This window comes from Mizuhopecten yessoensis, unplaced genomic scaffold, assembly GCF_002113885.1.
Source record: "Mizuhopecten yessoensis strain PY_sf001 unplaced genomic scaffold, ASM211388v2 scaffold10635, whole genome shotgun sequence".
Lineage (NCBI taxonomy): Eukaryota > Metazoa > Mollusca > Bivalvia > Pectinida > Pectinidae > Mizuhopecten > Mizuhopecten yessoensis.
The window spans coordinates 1,744,149-1,766,281 of record NW_018408645.1 but is presented as its reverse complement, the minus strand read 5'-3'; the positions used below and the strand labels follow the sequence as shown (position 1 = coordinate 1,766,281).

Genomic DNA, 22,133 nt, shown 5'->3' with positions numbered 1-22,133 from the left:
AACAAAACAATATCATACTCAAGTTCCTTCAGATAAGTGTTTTAACAGTCATTTTTTTCTGCATAATTTTCTAGGCTTAATATTACCAATTTATAAGAACTGTTTTTTCAATTGTAAATGGGGTCAAAGGTCATGCATGAAATAGTGCAATACAGAGTTCCTGTGCTATTAACTACCAGGTACAAAATTAGGTTATGATGATATTCATTTTCCCCCATCCTTTAGAGATTTGAAAACATATATCATCTGATGCAGTCCTTTCCAATTTATTACCTGGGTATTACGAAAATAAATTTGAATAAAAACCTTTTCCATATGCAAAATAAAATAAAATTCAAAAATCGAATTTTTGAAATATTTCTTCTTAATTATCATAAAACCGCTCTCACACTTTAACACAAATTATGTGCTTGAAATAACTTCCTAGTAACTTTAAGCATCAGAGTAAGAGCATGATAACAGTTTCCTGATTGGGGGACGAGTTGTCAAAGATTGATCACTATAGCCATACCATGCTGGAGACTGTTTCCCAGCTCTGTTCTCAGAATCCCACGGCGGTATTCAGCAAGGTTGGCACTGAAAAACTGGCAAAAACATCTCTCCTCTCAATCAAGGAAACATTTCATAAAGCAGAAAATTTTCTTTGAGAGAGGAAGTTATTTGCAGTTTGATGTGTCTTGTCCCCTGAACATGTTAATTATATTTTGTTTTCTCTGTAGATATATAATTCTAAGGTCTTGTCACACCCTGCATATACAATTAATTATTTGTTGTTTTCCCTGTACTATACAAAATACGTCAGATGAATCTCTGCTCAGATTTAGAAACATTTCAAATAAAGCAGAACATTTTCTTTTATAAAGAAATTTGATTTTATAAAATGCTTCTACTGGCAACACAAAACCTCTATGAATTCTATCTAAAGTATGATACTGGTAAATGTTTTCAATTTCCATCAAACAGTGGATTTACAATGTACATAAAATATATATCAACAATTTAACAAAAAAATGTTTGGAAATGATTAACATATAGTGTGCCTGTTACTGTAATCAGATACTTAGACATATTCACATGAAAAAATATTATTGGTCAAAACCCAGTATGTTTAATTTATCAGTCTTATGAACTCTAGCAATACATCTGAATTATGCAAATTTGGAAAGTTTCTGCACAAATCATTTATGTTGAAAGAGAATCTGAAAACAAATTTAAATGTATGAACCAACAGCAATGCATTCTCCTTCAATACATTAGTTTTATTAATTTTTCTGTATCTAGTATATCATTTATTCAAAATACATGCCACTTATTTGTTTACACATGCAAACTGCCACCCTGACAAGCATTTATTGAATATGTATGGATTGTAGTAATATCCTGTACCTATAAGTTGTAAACTTTTGGAAAATAAAATGAGATTCTTTTTTTATTTTAGTTTACCACTAATATTTTTTGAAATAAAAAGATGCAATTTTTCTTCATAATACAATCTATCTTATACTGTTGAGATGTACAGTTTGTGTTTTGTCTGCAAAAGTGTTTTACTTGGAAATTCATGAATCTTAAACATTATTTTTACAAAGATGCTTTAGGACTTAAAGTGGAGAATATTGATGCTGTGATTTGAAAGTGCTTAGTAGCCAAACCACATAAGGATGTGGAACAATGCTTATAGGTCTTTTAACTACAGTCAAACAGAAACTTTGTGATGTTTGATCAACGAAATTTGGTCTCACCTCCTCTGGTAGTACTCGCAGGGTCTCCAATAACAGGTGACAACGTTGTAAATTCTGAAACACAAAACATTAAAACCAAAACTTTTAAAAAAACTGCTAAAGAAGTTGAACAATTGATGGTCCACCATAAAAATTATTATCAATTTGATTTCATGATGCATAGCTTTCAGTATTAAGTGTGACGTTTTGACATTTAGTGTGATGCTTGAAATTGTTTACTTACTGTGAGGTTTGGTATATCCTCCTGCTGAAATGTGTCAATCAAGGTCTTCAGAGGGTCGTGCCAGTTACTAGGAGTTGTATGTAGAATCATAGCAGATAACTGTAAAAATATACAAATTAACTTAATCAATGTCCATAATCTATATATCTAACTTGAGGACTCTCTCCTCCTATTACAAACTTTTGGAATCAATTCATTTACTTTTAAACTTTCAGATCAATGCATCTTACTTAGATACTCTCAGGAAAAATTTCAAGCATTTTCTGAAACATTATTTTCAGAAATTATCAATTGATCGAAATCGAGGGAGTGCAAGTGTATTTGATACCAGTATTGTCATGATGCAGTTATCAATATATTCTTTCATTTACATAAGAATGATTTATTATAAGCTAATCAGAATTTCAGAAGTAGGGATTACCTCATTAAGTTTTGTCATTTTCATCTGTCCACTTCAACTGCTAATTGCTATGATACATACATATACTTAGTCACATGAGGCCCAGAAGGCCTGTGTCACTCACCTGGTATTTAAGCAATCATGGCAAAATATTCTCATTAAATATAATACTGAGATTACAAAAATAGTCACCTCTGTGTCAACTATTAGGCTCTTTTAGAAGGGGGCACATCCTCAGTTTATACAAGTGAGAACTAAATAAGTTAAAACAGAACCTAGAACCCACCGCCACACAAAGTCGAGTGAGAACAATTTTTGGACCACTGCCGAAATGTATTATCCTCTCCAGCAGACGGGTCTTCAGCACTTCATACTGGTCTTCTGGTATTTCAAACCTGTGTCGGACACAAGAATTGTCTGTTTTTATATCTCCAAGTTACTCTTCACTTCATACACAGTAAATTTTATAATACTAAAATTATTTTAAATCAAATTAACAAAATTTACCTTTCAATGACTACATCCAAATCAAAGATCTATTTTTAATATTAAAAAAAACACACTTCTAAAATATTTACCTTAAAATAATCATTAATAAATTTAAATTCAATTTCCTTTCAAAAAACCTTTTCATTTTCCAACGTCTTCTCAGGGTTGTAGTAACTTTCAAGAAAAAGAGTTCTGATTACACGTGGACTATCGATAAAAACCAAGACCCGAGTTTTATATTTGTCTTCAAAGAATTGGGATAAATTTCCATGTTAATGTTATACGTTATCCCAACATCAGGGTATTTTTGTTAAGAAATACACTTACCAAAATCTAGATATCTTTACATGCAAGGTGTTGGCACCAAAATATTGCACTTCAGTGTTCTGTGGACAAAACAAAAAAGTTTTAAACTCAATTGTATAGAAATAATACATGTTCAAGCATTAGAAATTGTATGACTGAATCTTTGAGAGTTGGACAAAAGTAACACCTTAGAGATATGTGTAACACAACATTATCATTTATAACAAGAGGCCCAATGGGCCTGCATCGCTCACCTGGTATAAAACTCACACTTGTAACCTTAAAAGTGATCTAAAATGAAGCTACAGGCAAAATATCAGTATTTATGATTAAAATCATTCAAAAGACCCTGTTAATTTTTTTAAAACATTTCATCACTGTGATTAAAAATCGAACAAAGTCATTATGTTGAACACATTGTATAGCCTTTCATTTCAGGATGCAACTTGCAAAGTATAAACATCCTGGGACCCATGGTTATTCATAAGAGGTTGTTTAAAGATTTTAAACAAATTTGACCCCTGTGACCTTGAAAATGGGTGAAGGTCATTCATTTTAACAAACATAGTAGTCCTTGATCCCAGCATATGCTACTGACTAAATATCAACAACCTGAGCCTTTTGGTTATTCAGAACAAGTTGTTGAATGTTTTTCACATATTTGACCCCTGTGACCTTGAATATCATTGAAGGTCATTCATTTGAACAATCTTGATAGCCCTTTACCCCACCATGCTATTGGCCAAATATCATCAACCAGGGCATTTTGGTTATTCAGAAGAAGTTGTTTAAAGTTTTTAACATATTTGACCCCTGAGACCTTGAATATGGGTGAAGGTCATTCGTTTGAACAAACTTTGTAGACCTTTATCTCAGCATGCTTTTAGCCAAATATCATTACCCTGGGCATTTTGGTTATTGAGAAGTTGTTTAAAGAAAAGTTTTTAACATATTTGACCCCTGTGACCTTGAATATGGGTGGGGTCATACATTTAGACAAACTTAGTAGCCCTTGATCCTAGTATGCTACTGGCCAAAAAGCATCACCCTGGGCATTTTGGTTATTCAGAACAAGTTGTTGAATGTTTTTCACATATTTGACCCCTGTGATCTTGAATATAGGTGAAGTTCATTCATTTGAACAATCTTGATAGCCCTTTACCCCAGCATGCTACTGGCCAAATATCATCAACCAGGGCATTTTGGTTATTCAGAAGAAGTTGTTTAAAGTTTTTAACATATTTGACCCCTGTGACCTTGAATATGGGTGAAGGTCATTAATTTTAACAATCTTGATAGCCCTTCATCCCAGTCTGCTTCTGGCCAAATATCGACACCCTGGACATTTTGGTTATTGAGGAGAAGTTGTTTAAAGTTTTTAACATATTTGACCCCTGTGACCTTGAATATGGGTGAAGGTCATTAATTTTAACAATCTTGATAGCCCTTCATCCCAGTCTGCTTCTGGCCAAATATCGACACCCTGGACATTTTGGTTATTGAGGAGAAGTTGTTTAAAGTTTTTAACATATTTGACCCCTGTGACCTTGAATATGGGTGAAGGTCATTAATTTTAACAATCTTGATAGCCCTTCATCCCAGTCTGCTTCTGGCCAAATATCGACACCCTAGGTCTTTTGGTTATTAAGAGGAAGTCGTTTAAAGTAAAATATTGACGCCGGGCGCCGGACGAGCTAAAAACCAATACATGTTTTTTACAAAGGGTGATGTTAAAATTTATATTTGAATAGCAAGAACTATGTAGAATGTATTAAAAAAACAACTTTTCAATTTGAACTTTCACAAAAGAAATCACCAATTGAATGATTTCTGGTATTTGATGATGAACTGTCTGAAATGAATTTTTCTTGGCCTTATGGTACTGTCAAATATCCTTGCATTCTAGCTTCAGAGAGTTTTTAGTTAAAATTGATTTCTCGAAATTTCAAGACATCCTTAATATTCATCATTAAAGAAATTAGAGATATGCAGATTTCATACTTTGTTTCAACTTAACCAAATTCTTTCTCAATAAGAACAAATTAAAATTTGCATATCACCAGAAATAAAACTCAATTTCACAAATGTCTGAAGATATTTCTTGGTGGTAAAATTGTGTACCTTGTCTGTGCTGAGAAGTTCCCAGCAGAAGGACCAGGCATCGGGGGAGATCTGTGCAGCTGTCAACCACTGATGGACTTGGTGATGGAGACAGGCTGTCTGGTAAAACTGGAGTACTGCCTGTAATACAGGGAAAACTCATCAATATGGTGCATACATAACACAACATTATTGTACCCTGATTATATTTAATTTCCATTTGTTAATTTTTTTTCTTCATTTTTGCATGGAGATCCAATGTCCATTTTGTAATTGTGTTCTGGGTCCCCTAGTAAATGGATTCCAGCCGTTAATAACTTGAAAACATTAAAATAGCTGATTACTTAAGTTGATGGTTTATTGTCATCCTTGATATGTATTATAATTTTCAGGTATTTCAACCTGCTGTCATAAATGGAAAATAAACATGAATATATCAAAAAAACAATTGTATCTGAAAGAATTGTTTTATAAGATTGTCAACATAAAAAGTAAAGTGTTATGAATCAAAATTTGTGGTCCATGTGTTATTCTGTCTGTGGTAAATCAGGCGAAAGAAACCCAAAAGTTTTAAGTAAGTATAGCAAAGGTATGCGCCCTACTTAAAAACTGTTCTTTAAGCAAAGGAGTGTGCCCCAACGACCACCAGAACAGATAGATTTGATAGATAGAAAACATGAAAAGGATTTTACTTTTTTTTTCTATTTGAGTAAATCAGTTAATAAAGAATCATATGTATAACTTATACAGATATTATTGTTAAGGTCAGGCACCATGTAAAACAAGAGGCCCAGAGGGCCTGTATCGTTCACCTGGAAATGTTAACAAAATTGAAGTTTAAATAGCCAGATTTTGCTGTACATGTATTACATCGTTAGTCAGGAGTTATATTTATATGCAATTGTACAAAATCCTGTCATTCCTACAAAAAAAGGAATTTGAAGAGTTTGCTATGTTTCCACTATTGGGATAGGCCCCTCTGCCCCAGGGGGGTCAGACCCACCGTTGACACAAAATTAGTTCCCCTTTACACAAGGATGCTTTAGACCAAATATGGACATAATCCTCCTACAGAAGAAAAAGAAGATTTTTAAAGAATTTGCTAAATTACCCCTATTGGGGCCCACCCCTCAGGCCCAACGGGGGTTAGACCCACAATTTATACAAAATCGATTTACCTTCCCAATATGATGCTACTGTTCAAATTTTGGTCAAATTATCTTCATCCCAATAGAAGACAAAAAGTTATTTAAGCTATCCCTCTATATTCCTTATTGGGACCGCCTCTGTGCCCCCAGGGGGTTTGAGGCCCACCGTTTACACAATATTGGTTCCCCTTCACCGAAGGATGCTTCATACCAAATTTGGACAAAATCCTGTCATTCCTACAGCAGAAGAACAATTTTGATGAATTTGCTGTTTTCCCCTACTGGGCCCAGCCCCTCTGCTCCAAGGGGGGCCTCACTCACTGTTTATACAAAATTGGGTCCCTTTTGCCCAAGGATGCTCCAGACCTATTGGGATAAAATCCTTTAATCCCTATGGTAGAAGAAGGATTTTTAAGCTTTTACCTCTATTTCCCCTATTGGGCCCTGTCCCTCTGCCCCCAGGGGGGCCAAACCCACCATATATACAAAATTGTGTCCCCTTGGACCAAGGATGCTCCAGACTAAGTTAGGATAAAATCCCTTAATCCCTATGGTAGAAGAAGGATTTTAAAGGTTTTACCTCTATTTCCCCTATTCCGCTCACCCCTCTGCCCCCAGGGGGGCCACACCCACCGTTTATACAAAATTGAGTCCCCTTTGCCCAAGACTAAATAAGGATAAAATCCAATAATCGCTACGGTAGAAGAAGGATTTTAAAGGTTTTACCTCTATTTCCCCTATTTGGCCCCGCCCCTCTGCCCCCAGGGGGGCCACACCCACTGTTTAAACAAAATTGTGTCTCTTTGCCACAAGGATGCTCCAGACTAAATAAGGATAAAATTCCTTAATTCCTACGGTAGAAGAAGGATTTTGAAGGTTTTACCTCTCTATTTCCCCTATTTGGCCCCGCCCCTCTGCCCCCAGGGGGGCCACACCCACTGTTTATACAAAATTGAGTCCCCTTCGCCTAAGGATGCTCCAGACCAAATTTAGTCAAAATCTCCTTGGCCGTTCAGGACGACGGACGAGGTTAGCTAATAAAACTAAAAACATGTTGATAGCAGACTTTCATTTTTATGCCAGCAAGTGTACCTGTTCGACAGCAGCAGCCTGGAAAGCCATTTTCCGTCAGTTTTTATGCCCGCACTCTACACCATTGTTTGTTACCTGAGGATGAAGAAAAAAGCTAGTATATTTCTGTGTAGCAAAATTAAATTAAATTCTTTCTTTATAAGATGAACAAAATCTTTAATAACAACCTACATTGAATGAAGACTAAATCACATGTATTATATTGCAGATTTATGAAGATCATATTGTAGTACATTAAAAAAATATGTCGGAATTTAAGTATTCCAACCAGTCTTAAGAATTCTGATTAAAAGTTTGACCTTCAGACAAAAAGGGACATAACTCTGTACAAGAGATCCTAGAGGGATCTTTGCGCCCACCACTGTACAATATTTATTAGTTCTTTGTTAGTTCGATCTTTACTCTTCTTTCCTCTAATCTGTTTGATCGAGTCATGTTAACAGTAAATGCACCTTGAGGTAACTTTTGATCTAAACTTAATACTGATGTGTATGAAAGCCAACTTTCAAAGTGAGTTTGTCATTTCACATATTTACTAGTACAGTACTTAAGGAGGCTCCACCCTTTCGCAATTAGCCAGCAGAATTAAATGAAAGTTTCACATAATGGTTATGTCACTATGTAGAGATGATTTTATGAAAATCTAAGCATTCCGATAAACTGGGGATTTTTTTGTAAAAAATACAGAAATATTGATTTTTTGTCAAATTCAACACTTTTACATTTTTTGAGCGTGTTGCATTGTTCAAAACTATAACAACAATAAAGTAATGAAAAGAAACATTGCTAATCAACCCTACAAATATTTTATTCACCATAAAATATCTACAACATGTTACAAAAAGCGTTTTTTATTGAAATTGTATGGATAACAGTTACTAAATACAAGCTAAAAGCAAACAGGACACATAGTTTCATACAAAAAGACTGAAAAATTGAACGAAATGCACACAAAGTCTTTATTATTAATTTATTTTACATTTTACAATAATTTTGATCCTGATGAGAGTTGTCTACCTTGAAAAAAAACGGAACTTTTTGCAGAGGGATATGATTTATGCAATGACACTTATTTTCTTTACTATACCACAAAAAGACGGAAGTAATTTAAATTACTAGATTTAATTGTCAATTTACTGTTCTTTTATGGAACAAAATTACTCTCAATCATGTACACTTTGGACATCATTCCATAGCCTGCTTACGCATGGTATATTAACATGTCAGGTACATATGTAACCATAGGCTATCGCATGGTATGCCGTTATTACGTGCACGCACATGCACTTGCATTTTATAGGGATCTTGATATTTTACAAACCACTTTTTAACAGAGTTATTGTAATAACATTTGTGAACCGATTTATCTGACAGTCGTAGCGACCAAGAGCTTGTGAACTACTGTTAGCATGTGATAAGTACAGGTGAGGTCGGTAAACAAAACACATCAGTCTGCATTCCATGCACCTCATATACGACCTTCTTGGAAGTCGTCTGATCATATGTCAGTGTTTGCCCGTGAGTTAATTAATGTCTTTGTATCATAAGCTTTATTTCTGAAGTACGTGTGATTACACATTTCCAAGTTAAGTCTCGATATCGGGTGTTGACATATCATCGTCACGCACGTGTACTATTGTTTACCCGGTGTTACTATAATTTACACCACGGTAATGGAATGCCCGATACGCAATATGGAAATGACGACACGAAAATACGAAAAGAAAAACATGTGTATTACGAAGGGTGGAAACTCCTTAATGTGAAAGAAATAGAATCGATCATTGCAATATCAGAAAGATCTGTTTAGTTCTTCTTTTAGCCATTTTGTTTTTATGATCAGTCTCAAAATATAACATGCACAACGAGGGATCAAGGGGAACCTACATATCAAATTAGAGAAAGATCCTTCAAGTTATTCCTGAGAAATAGTACTAACAAACCTTGAATGTCAAAAATAGAAGATGGCTGTCGGTAGGCCATTTTGTTTAACTGATCAGTTTGAAAAGTAATCATGAACAATAAAGGATAGTGGTTATTGGGCTCTAAAAAAATTGAAGAACTGGCCCAAATGACATATTGGTGGCCCAAATAATTTTGGGAAGAAATATTTCCACAGCATTTAACACAATGCTTCAGCACATTTATATTACATATGACATGACAATGTTTGTAATATGCAAAACAGAATAAAACATTAAATTTTTAATTCTTCAAACCTAGTTAAAACCTGACATGTTTCCTAAAGAAATACACAAAACTCGCACCTCAAAGAAGACACCCTAGCAGTATTTATAAAGAAAATCTGAAAAAATATATATATAACATTTTCTAAATCACGAACAGTTCGATTCAAATCGAAGTAATGACAACTGAAAAATGTACTGCCCCCAGTTAATGTGGAAGGGACTATAATTTCTTTTATTCCTTAATTTTTCAACAGTCGCCCAAACTATTTTTGTTGGGCCAGTGACTACCTCACTTTTGACAACTTTTGGTCGCACGAGCAAGATTTTAATCGCCATTAGCGAGCAGGCTACCGTTCATTTCAGGCACTGCTGCACAAGAAGGGAACAAGGGGAACCTACATATAAAATTTTAGAAAGATCCGTCCCGTACTTCCCGAGAAATAGTGATAACAAACTTTCACAATCAAAATCCAAGATGGCTGCCTGTCGGCCATGTTGATTATCCGATCAATCTCAAAAGTTGCCCTACACAGCTAGGGACTAAGGGGATACTACATATAAAATTTGAGAAAGATCCCACTGGGAATTCTTGAGAAATAGCGATAACAAACTTTCACTATCAAAATCCAAGACGGCTGCCTGTCGGCCATGTTGTTTATCTGATCAGCCTCTAAAGTTGTCCTGCACAGCTAAGGACCAAGGGGAACCTACATAAAAAGTTTGAGAAAGTTCCCTCTGGTACTTCTTGCGAAATACCGATAACAAGAATTGTAAAAGGACGGACCACGGATGCAGGGTGATTTGAAAAATGTAGGAGAAAATCTGTGGACAAAAAATCAAACACTGAAATGAACAAAGGGCAATAACTTTTGCAAAAATCGTAGAATCAAAATTCTTTTAAGGGAGACACAACTTTATATCATGATTACAATGTATACCACGTTTCAAAGAGATCCATAGCAAAATGTAGGAGGAGATTGCCAGACAAAAATCAAACACTGAAATAAACAAAGGGCAATTACTTTTGGAAAAATTGTCGAATCAAAATTCTTTTAAGGGAGACACAACTTCATATCATGATTATGATGTATACCAGGTTTAAAGAGATTGGTCAAAAAATGTAGGAGGAGATTGCTGGACAAACAAAAGTTTACGCCGGACAGACGGACAACCCCATACCATAATATTCCCGTCAAATTTGCAGGCGTATAAAAATAGCCTCGTCCATCCATTACAATGATTGTTATAATCAGTAATCCAGAGTTTCACTTTACCTCCATATGGGGATATATGATCTCTAAATAGCTCTTGAACCTGAAAATGTCAGTGGCCTGCTCTATTAAGCGGTCAGAATATGGGATTAATGCCTGATTTTACCCTCAATTTTTATGTCTTGCAAAAACACCAAATAATGACATATTTCTCAAAGTCAATATTTTGAAAGTTTCAGTTTGTTTTTTAGCTTTCCAAAAAAATACTGCACAGCAAGATACCAGTCTATGCACATCAAATGCTGCCTGCAGTCAACAGCAATTGGCCCAGTACATATCAGTGATGTTCAGCTTCACTCTTTTTTCTAAATCTTACTTCTTGAAGTCCATGGCTTGTAACAGAAGCTCAATACAGTACCTACCAAATGTATTTTTGTATATTATGGCATACATATAAAAAAAAAAATAACCAGGGCCTTACATTAATTTTTATACATGCCTTATATTGATATTATTTAAAAATATATATACATAATATGAAGCCACCAAAATATTCCTGTAGCATTAGAAATAGTGTAATGTGATTTGGTTTTCAGTTATTGTGATATCAAAAAAGTAGTGGTCGGAGATCACAAACTGTATTGGACTATTGGTTACATTTTGCTGTTCAAATCTGGAAATTGAATTGCATTAGCTTACAGGTATAGTTAAATGTCTACAGTAGTGCTGCTTCATTGAAAAATGTCGGCATTATAATTGCACTGAAAATCATTTGATGTTATGTTCATTTATGCTATATACAGACAGGTCAATCTTAAAGAAGTCCAGTGTTGTTTTTTGTGTGGCTTGGCAAAGTTCTGCCTTAATTTTGCCAGGGTTGTCAGTCTTAACCCCTGAAAATTTGCATATATAACTTGATGAGCAAATTTTAACAGAAAAGGTTACATTTTCTGCCAATTTTGGGTTTTTTAATGCCTCACAAATAGTTTGACAGATTGGATCAAAATTATTTGCTGAAAAAGCAAAGACAGATCACTGGGATTTGTTGCAATTGGTTATAAAGAATGGCAGGTTTACTAGCTTTATGTAGGGGATTTCCGTTTTAGCCCAAACGGTAGAGCAGCTATGATGGAAGGCTTTCATAATTATCAATATAAACTGTCCTTCCTGCATGACAAACAAACGGTAAACCACTATCCAGGAGATCACGTGCACGCACCAAGTGATTGGATATTAATTTCTGGTCACTGACAAAGACTTTAATTGCCTACATTATCTTTTTATGTCTATTAGAATATCCATCAGGAATGTTAACATTTCGGTAACTGTTCCGCATCAACAGAAGAGTCCTAGTCAGTGAATTGCGTTTCAAAATAAATGTGATATTTCACAGCAACAAAATGAACAATCGAAATACGACAACAGCTGTCATGCTGTTTTAATGTGTTCGAAAACAGTGATTTACCACACTGTTCAGTACAAGAATCAATGATCGATGTCATGCCTGGTACAGTGATAGCTGTATTTCTGTAAATACGCAGATGGTTACAATCAAAAGTACACTTTAACCAAAATACAAATTCGAAATCAAGTTCCCATTTGAATTATGTGTTAGCGACGAGGATAAAATAAAGATATTTACAAGACAAGTGTCCAAGAAGCAATCAATCATCTGTAAACAGATCTTGCAGCAAAATTGGCGACCATGATAGATCTCGTTCTCTGTTGAAATCTCGTACAGGTGAGTTTATTCTTTATGAGGTTAACTGTTCCTATTGTGAAATTACCATCATATTAACTTTCACAATTGGTGAATTATGTTTTAATATCAGTTATCATACCTCCATGGCTACCAAAGTCAAGAAATATAACGTATTAATTAACTGCAAATAGTTCCCATGTGATCACCAACGAGAATTCAAAATTGCAAGATGGCTGCCACCTACGGGAAACCGAATGACTATGATAGAATCAAACGAATGATGAATGTGCCTCGTCCGTTACGAAAATATCTGTATTGCCAGATCGTAACTGGATTTTTGTTTATATACTTTTGGTACTCTTTCAATGGAGGTATGCAACGTTGTTTGTACAAAACATTTATTTGTTTGTTTGGGTCGTTGGCAAGTTCCAACATCACCGGTTTGTGTCAACTCGGTCACATTTCTCAAGGGAGGATATATGGACGAGTTGACTTAATATTTGAGCATCCGTTATTGGCTAATTACTGATAAGAAAATTGTGATATTTCAAAAGAAATTTTGTTGCATTCACAGGTGTTGACTATGTAGATAGGGATGTGTTTTTTGTGTCATAATTGTGTCAAATGATATTTAGCACCCTCATCTTGGTCACTGCAAGCACCTGTATTCCGTATGCGTATTTGGAATTTGCCTTCGATATCAGGCCTTTTGGATCAGTTACCATATCTGACTTTCTATTAGAAACTGTATTGCTGAACTAAATGCAGACTCTCTCTAGCAGAAGCTGGTTGTGTGTCTTTGACACTATACCTACAATGCACATCCCTTACATTTACTTAGATGCAAACATGTGAAATTGTTATACTTATATGATTAGCAAAAGACTTGAGACAAAAGTGAGACTGTAAATTATCAGTTAATTGGAAGTTTACACAAATTTAGATATAGGAGTCTGAAGAAGGTATTAAATCTGATATAAGATTACCTATAGGGAGCATCAGCTGTTCATCTAACCCGTTTCACGCGAAGTGTGCTCCTGCCTTGGGGCAGCATTTATCATCCTACTCTTATCTGTCTACCCAGTGTCAACCTCTTTACACTTCTTCATAATGACATCTGATGATAACCAAGATGCCTAAGGTCATTATATTTGACATGTAGCTTAATGAAATGAATGTGAAGTAAGATACCTAGTTGATCAACCAACTTTAAAGATCAGATTAGCAAAATGAGTTTAAATCTCTAATGAAGATTCATAAAATAAAGTGTAACACAATTTTCCTAACAAGGTTCAACAATGTGCAGTGTAATGATAGACTTAGCTATTTACATAAATTTGAACTTGATGATCTTTGAAGGTCAAAAATGTGAAATGAATGACAAATGAACTATACAGGCCCTTGGGGCCTATTGTTCATTATGCAAAGAACTCCCCGTATGTTGTCTTCATAATCAGCATAAGAATGAGAGTTACATCAGAACATGCTTATACTCCTTTCTCAGCCATTTTATTTGTAGTTGCAAGGTATATGAATTCCCCACCAGTAGAGCATTCTCTCAGAGTGCTGTTGATTTTCACAAATGTTTAGGCTAAAATAACCTTGATATTTTTTAGACAATATTTAACTATGAACAATTTGAAAATTATGAAGTACAGTACTGGACTTCTAAGACAATACCTAAACTAATAGCTACACATACAGATGTAATCTAATCACTACCATTGAGTACTATATGTACTATCACTATATCAGGTATGGGAAGCATGGGTTTCTCTGCTGTATTAGTGTTAATACCTGGTCAGCTCTTACACTGATGTTGAGACTATTATTGGGCTAGTCCTCATGGACTTAATTTATATCTACTTGACTGCCATTGGCTAGAAACTGATTAAGCAGGTAGTTGAACTTGATTGGCTGATCTAACAAAGCCTCTTCCTCAGGTTGAGGTGTCTCCATTGAAGACCCAGTGCCCCTTACTTAACCATGCTAAGACAGATTAGAGATAGGTAACTAGACAGTGCCAGACAAAGCTCTTCCCTGGTCAATCTTTATTATTAATTTAATGAGCAAATGAAACTCTGTCCCATCTATATTAGACTAGATTAATACTAATTTTACATAAAAGTAACAGTTCATTGTATAGAGACTTTTTTAAAAAAATATCTAAAACTTGCTTCGATAAAGAAGGAAAACAAATACAATAGTTGGTCTAGTAATCCATAAAATGATTCAATAGTACTTCCCCAACATGTTTGATTTTCACAGTAGCCATACTGCCAGGGATATCCAACTAATCAATTATAATCTGAAGTAATTGATAAAGTAGTATGCCTGTTAGATATTAAAGAATTAAAAGTATGATTTACTTTGCTCATTGAGTTTATTCTTATACATGTATAAAAAATATGTTTTTTGACAGGACTGATCCCTTGGTTCCTTCGACACCACATACCTGTCTTGAAGATGGGACCAGACATCAACACTCTTTACTTCTTTCCTCACACATCAGATGATGGGAGCAAGCTAAAATGGTCTCATGGAGCAAATACCCCTCAACTTCTACAGAAATCACTGCAGAGTAAGAATCCCACAATTGTCCACTGTGTATTTGAAAAGAACAAGGCCATGCAAAAACTAAGAATTATAGTAAATAGGTAGGACTTCGGCAGTGCTTATTTACCACTGTTTTATTGTACATGATAGTATTGTTTTTAAGTTCAAGATATTTTAAGGTACTGAGATGTTGATTTATAGGGTATCAAAAAAAATATTTGACAAAAGTCTACAATATGAAATAAATAAAATGATAAAGTTTGTATGGTTTGCTGTGGAATTGTTTGCAGCTTACGTTGACATGATTGAGGGCGATGTGATGTTGAAGGGTCAGGGGACAGAAACCCAGAGTCTGATTCCAGTGATGGGCCAGCCTCACTCTAAAGACAGCGAAATGCCATTCGAGGATTGGCTTACTACTATAACGCCCACTGGAAAGGGGATCAAGATTGACATCCAAAGTACTGATGCTGTAGAAATTACTCTCCAGACCCTCAAGAAACACAAAGACAAGGTAGGTCACGGATTACGCAGTCTGCTTAGTTGCCTGTCTAGGATAGCTAGGCGGCCCAGACAGTTTCTAGGCAGCCTGAGGCAAAGGGCTGCTGTTTTTAGTGGATTATTCTTTTTTTAAATAAATGAAAGAACAAGAAAAAGCCTATGATTCTTATAACTTAATCTTTTAATAATTAACTTTGTTCACATATCCTGAAATCTAATTGTGTTTTTTATAGATCCGTGTGCCTCTATGGATCCATGCTGACATCTTCAAGGGTCCCTTAGGAAGTGAACCATCTGTGGATGGAACCAGGTTCATCAAGCATGTACAGCGTCTGTTTCCTCAATGTACTTTGTCCCTCGGCTGGACAACGGGCACTCACACTGACCTCAGCCTGGTCAGCTATACTTGGAAGATGGTGATTGCCATGTACCACTTTATACACGAACATGAACTAGAACCACCTCTGGTGTTCACAGTACGAGCTTCAATGATGCACAACTCGGTGCCTCAGATTAAATGGTTGACGGACAACACCAGGTCTTCGCTGTTGGTTTGGAATAGTCCTGGGGACAAAGTCCTTGCAGAGGATTTTATGCATCTAGCCTTCAAATTTCCACCTCACAATTTGTATTTTGACATTCAAGACAAACAAATGGGTGAATATGTGAGAGAAAATAGGCATGTTTCAAAGGACAAAGTAAATCCCTTGGTACTACAGAGAGAAACTGTGATCTTTAAACCAGAGGCATGGGTGAAAATGGGTCTCCATATTGAACAGCACTCCATACTTCCTAGTGAAGAAGCCATTGTTCTCACCACCAAAACTGTGTATATTCTAACCAAAAACAAATATAAACCTCGAAACCTCATCACTCTACACGGACGAGTTCAGTTTTTGAACATAAAGAACAAAGATGTTGTGAATGGAGAAACAGGGCTGAATATCTACATGAGGCCTACAGGTTACTCAGATTTTGAAAATATTGTAGGTATTCGTTGCTTTATTGGTGTAGATGGGCTGTTACAAATTTCAGGAAGCAACTTAAAACGTGTCAAAGACTTCAAACAAACTCACAGGATAACACCAGGTACTTCTAATTGTTTCCGGTTTAGTGTGCAGGACACAGGAAACGAGATAGTAATGCGAGTCAATGTCCGCCACAACTGTGAAACACTGGAGAGCACAATACAAGACGAAGAGGTGCATGCTGAGTTTAAGGTTCCCATCCCAGCCAACATTGGAATAGATCAGCATCCATTTATACTGAAGCTGGAGGACAGCAACAGATATGCTGTGCTAGACGAGCTTCATGTCAAATACAACCAGAAGTAATGTTTTATCAAACGTATTTTGTAGGTATCAATGTAATGATAATAGCGTACATTAATTCTAATGATAAAAGAAAATTGTTTTCAAGATTAATTTTCTCCTTTATCATCCATTGCATACTGGAATAGCATTTAAATTTTCTTTTTTTTTGAAGGTTGTCGGTGCAAATGCTTATTTGATGAATATGCAATTAATACAAGGTTGGAATATTTGTATGTAGCAAATGTTTCATAGACAAGTAGAAGATCTAACTATACTCGAGACCAGAAATGTGTTTTTTTAATGATCATTTATAAGAGGATGCTGGATTGCATTCATTTGTTTTATTTTCATTTATGTCAATTGACTTTGGAAGGTAAGGGGAGGTAATTTATTAACCAACGTTTACATTTTACTGGATATTTGATGAAACATGTAAAAACATAGTACATTTATAGAGAAGGACTCTAAAATTGTGGGGCTGTAACTATTTTCAGAATTACATTAAAGGTGCTGGTCGGGGAAAAAAATACAAAATAAATGGGTCTAAATGCGTTCTCTGGCCTTCCAAAAGTTATACCACGGCAATATGATGGTCGAGTTCTGCTTGCAATGTCTAGTTTTGACCACTGAAATCTCGGGGAAGCCCCGCGTAAATTTAGCGCATATCTATTTATATATGTAACGTGGTTGTTTCGAAAGTGAGGCAGTGAAGATAACAACAATAGCACGCCGTCATGTGCCATGTCGGACTCAACTAGCGGACAAGACAGCAATACTATACATAAATAATTGTTTTCAAAGGTCATGTATGATGCAAGTGCAGTATTCCTACCTTTGTGTTGTTGTTATATATAACAGTATTGATACCTCGTGCCTGTCATGACTTGCATGCAACTTTTTCATTCGCCGCGATGTTTACATTTTGCCTTGTTGATGACGCGCGTTCGGTAAAATTACATCACTGGTCTGGGTCAATTGAGAGTTTTAGACTGTCAGGTGATGATATTATTATATTTTTTACTCTTATGAAGTGAATTTCAGCAAAATTTGAATCGGTAAATTTCATAAGAAGGTATTTTAAACATGTGTATGCCGTTTTAGCAAATATGACATTTTTTCCCCGACCAGCCCCTTTAAACAGAAACTACAGACTTCATTGTGTTTCTACATATGATAGTTAATTCATGATTTCATCATTGATTATTTTCCATTTCGTATTTTGTTAATACCATACACTCAGACTTTGTTATTTTACTTGTTCAGATGTTTCAGATACCTCTTTTCCTGTTAGAAGTTTCTTGTTCCCATGGCAGTTGATTTCCATGTACATGTGTTTCAACTCAGATGTATCAAATACATTTTACTGCATTTATCTTGTATATTTTCACAGTTGTGTACATATGTGCAAAAATAAATTCACTTAGCGTTGACTTCAAGATTATTAGGTCTGTATTATAACTTGAGGGGTATTCAAGAAATTAGATTTATGAAGGTTCCGGGGGCAGGGAGTCACTTACCTTGAAACTCCCGCATCCACCATACAAATATACATGGTAAGTTATTTGAAACTCCATCACCCTAGGAAACGAGTTGTACGTACCTCCCTGCTCCTCTGCCAGTTTGCTCTGCTGTAGCTCGTAGCTCTACAGAAAATTTGATGTCAACTCCTTCAGGGGAGTCCAAAGCTCAGCTAAAGTCGGTTATATTCAAAAATATTGTTTCATTTTTGTATTAATTCAAATCCTCTGTTAAAGTTTTTGAAACATTTTAACATCCACTAAGGGGCGGTAAACATGTTACCTGTCCCCCTGACTGCAGCAGTATAAGAGTGCAATTAGGTGAAATGTCTCTATGATTTTTGACAGCTTACATTACTTCAATTGGCTCACTGTGGCTTAGAGGGTTGTTCTAGTGGTTTAGAGTCGAGACACTGGTCATTTACACTCCTTGCTTGACAAAGGAAATGGACGTTTTCGAAAGTTCACATAGTAAGTTTCCAATTCCTGTTTGTGTTCAAATTAAACTTAGTCTGTATTGTTAAAATATAATTCAGCAAGTAATCTAGTTGATAGAAGTTATGGGTGATTTCTTTTCCATTTGTGGCAGCTATTTATGTGGTTGATTAACACCTAGTCTCTTACAATAAACAATGACACTTGTTTTGCATAATTTAACAGTTTTATATCATAATTAGTAACAGTGAAAATGACAGTAACATTCTGTGGTGTCATGTACCATATTTAGTTTAAACACTATTTAATTTTTCAAAATCGTTTTGCAATATCTGTAACAATAGGATTTAGAAATTAACAAACTTTCAAATCAAGGTTAAGATCACAGTCTTCTTCTCATTGTGTTTGTGAACTAACATGGAGTTACATGTATTGCTTAAGATACCTGTCTGAAAATGAAATAATTTAACTCTTTCCCTTATAATCGTTTTTTGATTTGTTAATACTGTACTCATATGAAATAATTTATGTTGTCTGTGAACATTTTCTGGTTCAAAATATTCCAATAAAAGTATGATTGTGCATGCATATAGCATATAAATTGTAGCTAAGAGTGCTATATACATAGTGTATATGTTACAGAGAATGTTTTCAGACTAAAAGTTTTACCTTCCTACATCCCACTAAAACAAGACTCCATTCCATATTTTATTTGTCAGAAAGATATTCTTTACAAGGTTTTGTGTTATTGTAATATGCAATACATTTTGTGGAACTATAACACCTTTTCTGAATTCATGATTCATGATCAAGCTTGATATTTTTGCTTGTCCTGTGATAAGCTTATCCCCCTACTTTGAACAGATTATATGTTGTTTGACACATACATGTTTAATGGTTAACTCCTTATAAATGCATAATCAGTGTCAATGTGCTAACTGGTGCCATTTTCTTCTGTATTTCAATGTTATAATTAATCATTCTTTATCACTGTTATTCAGTGAATACACCATGTCAAATATTTTGTGTATAAGCTCATGTAGTGCGACCTATTGTGATGCCATAGAATTATAATGAATTGTGGTGTCATAGATTTACACATTATATATGGTGACATGTCGCAATGGGGACAATACGGCAGAATTTTAGACTTTACAAATGACCCAGAAATGTTGTTTTCTTCCATACATGTGTTTACAAAAGTTCTTGATCATGTGATACAAAGGATCTTTATGGGGAAAAAATCCATTTCATATGAGGTTTATAAAACTTATAACAATATTTATTATGTTTATCTTATTTAGTTAAATGATAAATTCTTCAACTTTTTTATAAACCTCATATGAAAAGAAATTTTTGTAGATCCTTTACATTTCATACATATCAATTTCATAATTTATCATAAGTCATATGTATATAGTTATCTTGATTAGGTTTTACTGACATATTTTATACTTTCTATTTCACTTCAATTAAACTCTTTTTGTAGATAATTCGTATATACACATCTGTTACACTTATAAATAGTTTTTTTTATTATTAATATATTTCATAATAGCTGCAATGTCATTTAATAAAAAACCTTCATGAGAAACAAAGTCTCCAGTTAATTTTTTTTCAGTCAGAATAAGTCTTTGTCATAGCGTTGTCCTTAAACAAATTTAAACTAACTTCATTGAATTTATCGTAAAACTATTCATTGAATTTATCGTAAAACTATTCATTGAATTTATCGTAAAACTGAAGCAGGCTTGTTAAATGGCAGTTGTGTCCTGGTTTATCTCTGAAATCTGCAGCAAAAGCTTTCTTTCGACATTATTCTCACTATTAAAGTTTTTTATAACAATTACATACAAATACAAGAAATTATTATTTTTGTGGGGAAACAATTTCTTTAATAAATCTACATCTAAGAATATAAATGTGCTGTATAATTTTATGACCATTACCTAATCATTAGGTGTCATTATCATTAAACTTGTACATTTATATGATCATCATGTTATCAATTGTAAATGTCTGTTACTGTAGTGTATATAACACAGGAGAAAATGTGATAACCAGGAAATAGGGAGAGCATGAGATGCTATATAATAAACTTTTGATATTTTAAATAAACTCTCCAGTTGTTTTTGTTTTACCTTCAATATTGTATAACCCTGAAACATTTGTGGGTATTTTCTTAATTTTGTGGTACACAATGATTAAAACAAAAATTGCTCTTTCCTTGTCTTTTGATTTCCATTATTGTATTTTATTCTATCTTACCTTTAACTTAAATCGTCCAAAACCAAACCTGCAGACATAAGTATATACAGCCAAAGTATCCAGACTTACAAAAGACAATTTGTGCGAGTGATGCATTTTTAGCTCACCTGGCACGAAGTGCCAAGTGACCTTATGCCGTGGTGCGGCGTCCGTCGTCCGGTGTCAAATATTTTACTTTAAACGACTTCTTCTTAATAACCGAACGGCCGAGGGTGATGATATTTGGCCAGTAGCATGCTAAGATGAAGGGCTAAAAAGTTTGTTCAAATAGATGACCTTCTCCCATTTTCAAGGTCACAGGGGTCAATTGTCTTAAAAAACCTTTTTAACAACTTCTTCTGAATAACGAAAATGCCCAGGGTGATGAATTTTGGCCAGTAGCACGCTGGGGTAAAGGGCTATCAAGTTTGTTCCAATGAATGACCTTCACCCATTGTCAAGGTCACAGGGGTCATATATTTTAAAAACTTTAAACACCTTCTTCTGAATAACGAAAATGCCCAGGGTGATGAAGTTTTGCCAGTAGCATGCTGAGATAATGGGCGACAAAGTTTGATCAAATAGATGACCTTCACCCATTGTCAAGGTCACAGGGGTCATATATTTTAAAAACTTTAAACACCTTCTTCTCGATAACCAAAATGCCCTGGGTAATGATATGTGGCCAGTAGCATGCTAAGATGAAGGGCTAAAAAGTTTGTTCAAATAGATGACCTTCAACCATATTCAAGGTCACCTGTGTAAAATATGTTAAAACCTTTAAACAACTTCTTATCAATAACCAAAATGCCCAGGGAAATGATATGTGGCCAGTAGCAGGCTGAGATAAAGGGCTACAAAGTTTGTTCAAATAGATGACCTTCAACCATATTCAAGGTCACCTGTGTAAAATATGTTAAAACCTTTAAACAACTTCTTATCAATAACTTAAATGCCCAGGGTAA

At 34.8% G+C, this 22,133-nt stretch overlaps 2 protein-coding genes across 2 annotated transcripts in view; one reads left to right on the top strand and one right to left on the bottom strand.

Moving 5' to 3' along the window:
* Nucleotides 1-12,622, bottom strand: part of LOC110461519 (importin-13-like) — a 43,922-nt gene extending 31,300 nt beyond the window's left edge. Inside the window, exons 1-8 of the mRNA XM_021515003.1 lie at nucleotides 12,540-12,622; nucleotides 7,498-7,572; nucleotides 5,279-5,398; nucleotides 3,179-3,237; nucleotides 2,649-2,757; nucleotides 1,963-2,061; nucleotides 1,740-1,793; nucleotides 512-584 (exon numbers count right to left, since the gene is read on the bottom strand). Coding sequence (XP_021370678.1) covers nucleotides 512-584; nucleotides 1,740-1,793; nucleotides 1,963-2,061; nucleotides 2,649-2,757; nucleotides 3,179-3,237; nucleotides 5,279-5,398; nucleotides 7,498-7,527 — 544 coding nt within the window. The 5' untranslated portion in view covers nucleotides 7,528-7,572; nucleotides 12,540-12,622. The remainder of the gene's footprint in view (nucleotides 1-511; nucleotides 585-1,739; nucleotides 1,794-1,962; nucleotides 2,062-2,648; nucleotides 2,758-3,178; nucleotides 3,238-5,278; nucleotides 5,399-7,497; nucleotides 7,573-12,539) is intronic.
* Nucleotides 12,623-12,696: 74 nt separating this feature from the next.
* On the top strand, nucleotides 12,697-17,555 carry LOC110461520. Its single transcript, XM_021515004.1, has 4 exons — nucleotides 12,697-12,970; nucleotides 15,022-15,180; nucleotides 15,446-15,669; nucleotides 15,890-17,555. Exons 1-4 carry the CDS (start codon nucleotides 12,829-12,831, stop codon nucleotides 16,988-16,990), a joined length of 1,626 nt encoding a protein of 541 aa, XP_021370679.1. The 5' UTR covers nucleotides 12,697-12,828; the 3' UTR covers nucleotides 16,991-17,555.
* The last annotated feature ends 4,578 nt before the right edge of the window (nucleotides 17,556-22,133 follow it).

Coding starts and splice junctions, on each gene's coding strand:
- LOC110461520 (XM_021515004.1), top strand. CDS start 12,829: ATGGCTGCCACCTACGGGAAACCGAATGACTATGATAGAATCAAACGA. Junction 12,971..15,021: donor TTGGTACTCTTTCAATGGAG/GTATGCAACGTT, acceptor GTTTTTTGACAG/GACTGATCCCTTGGTTCCTT. Junction 15,181..15,445: donor TCTACAGAAATCACTGCAGA/GTAAGAATCCCA, acceptor AATTGTTTGCAG/CTTACGTTGACATGATTGAG.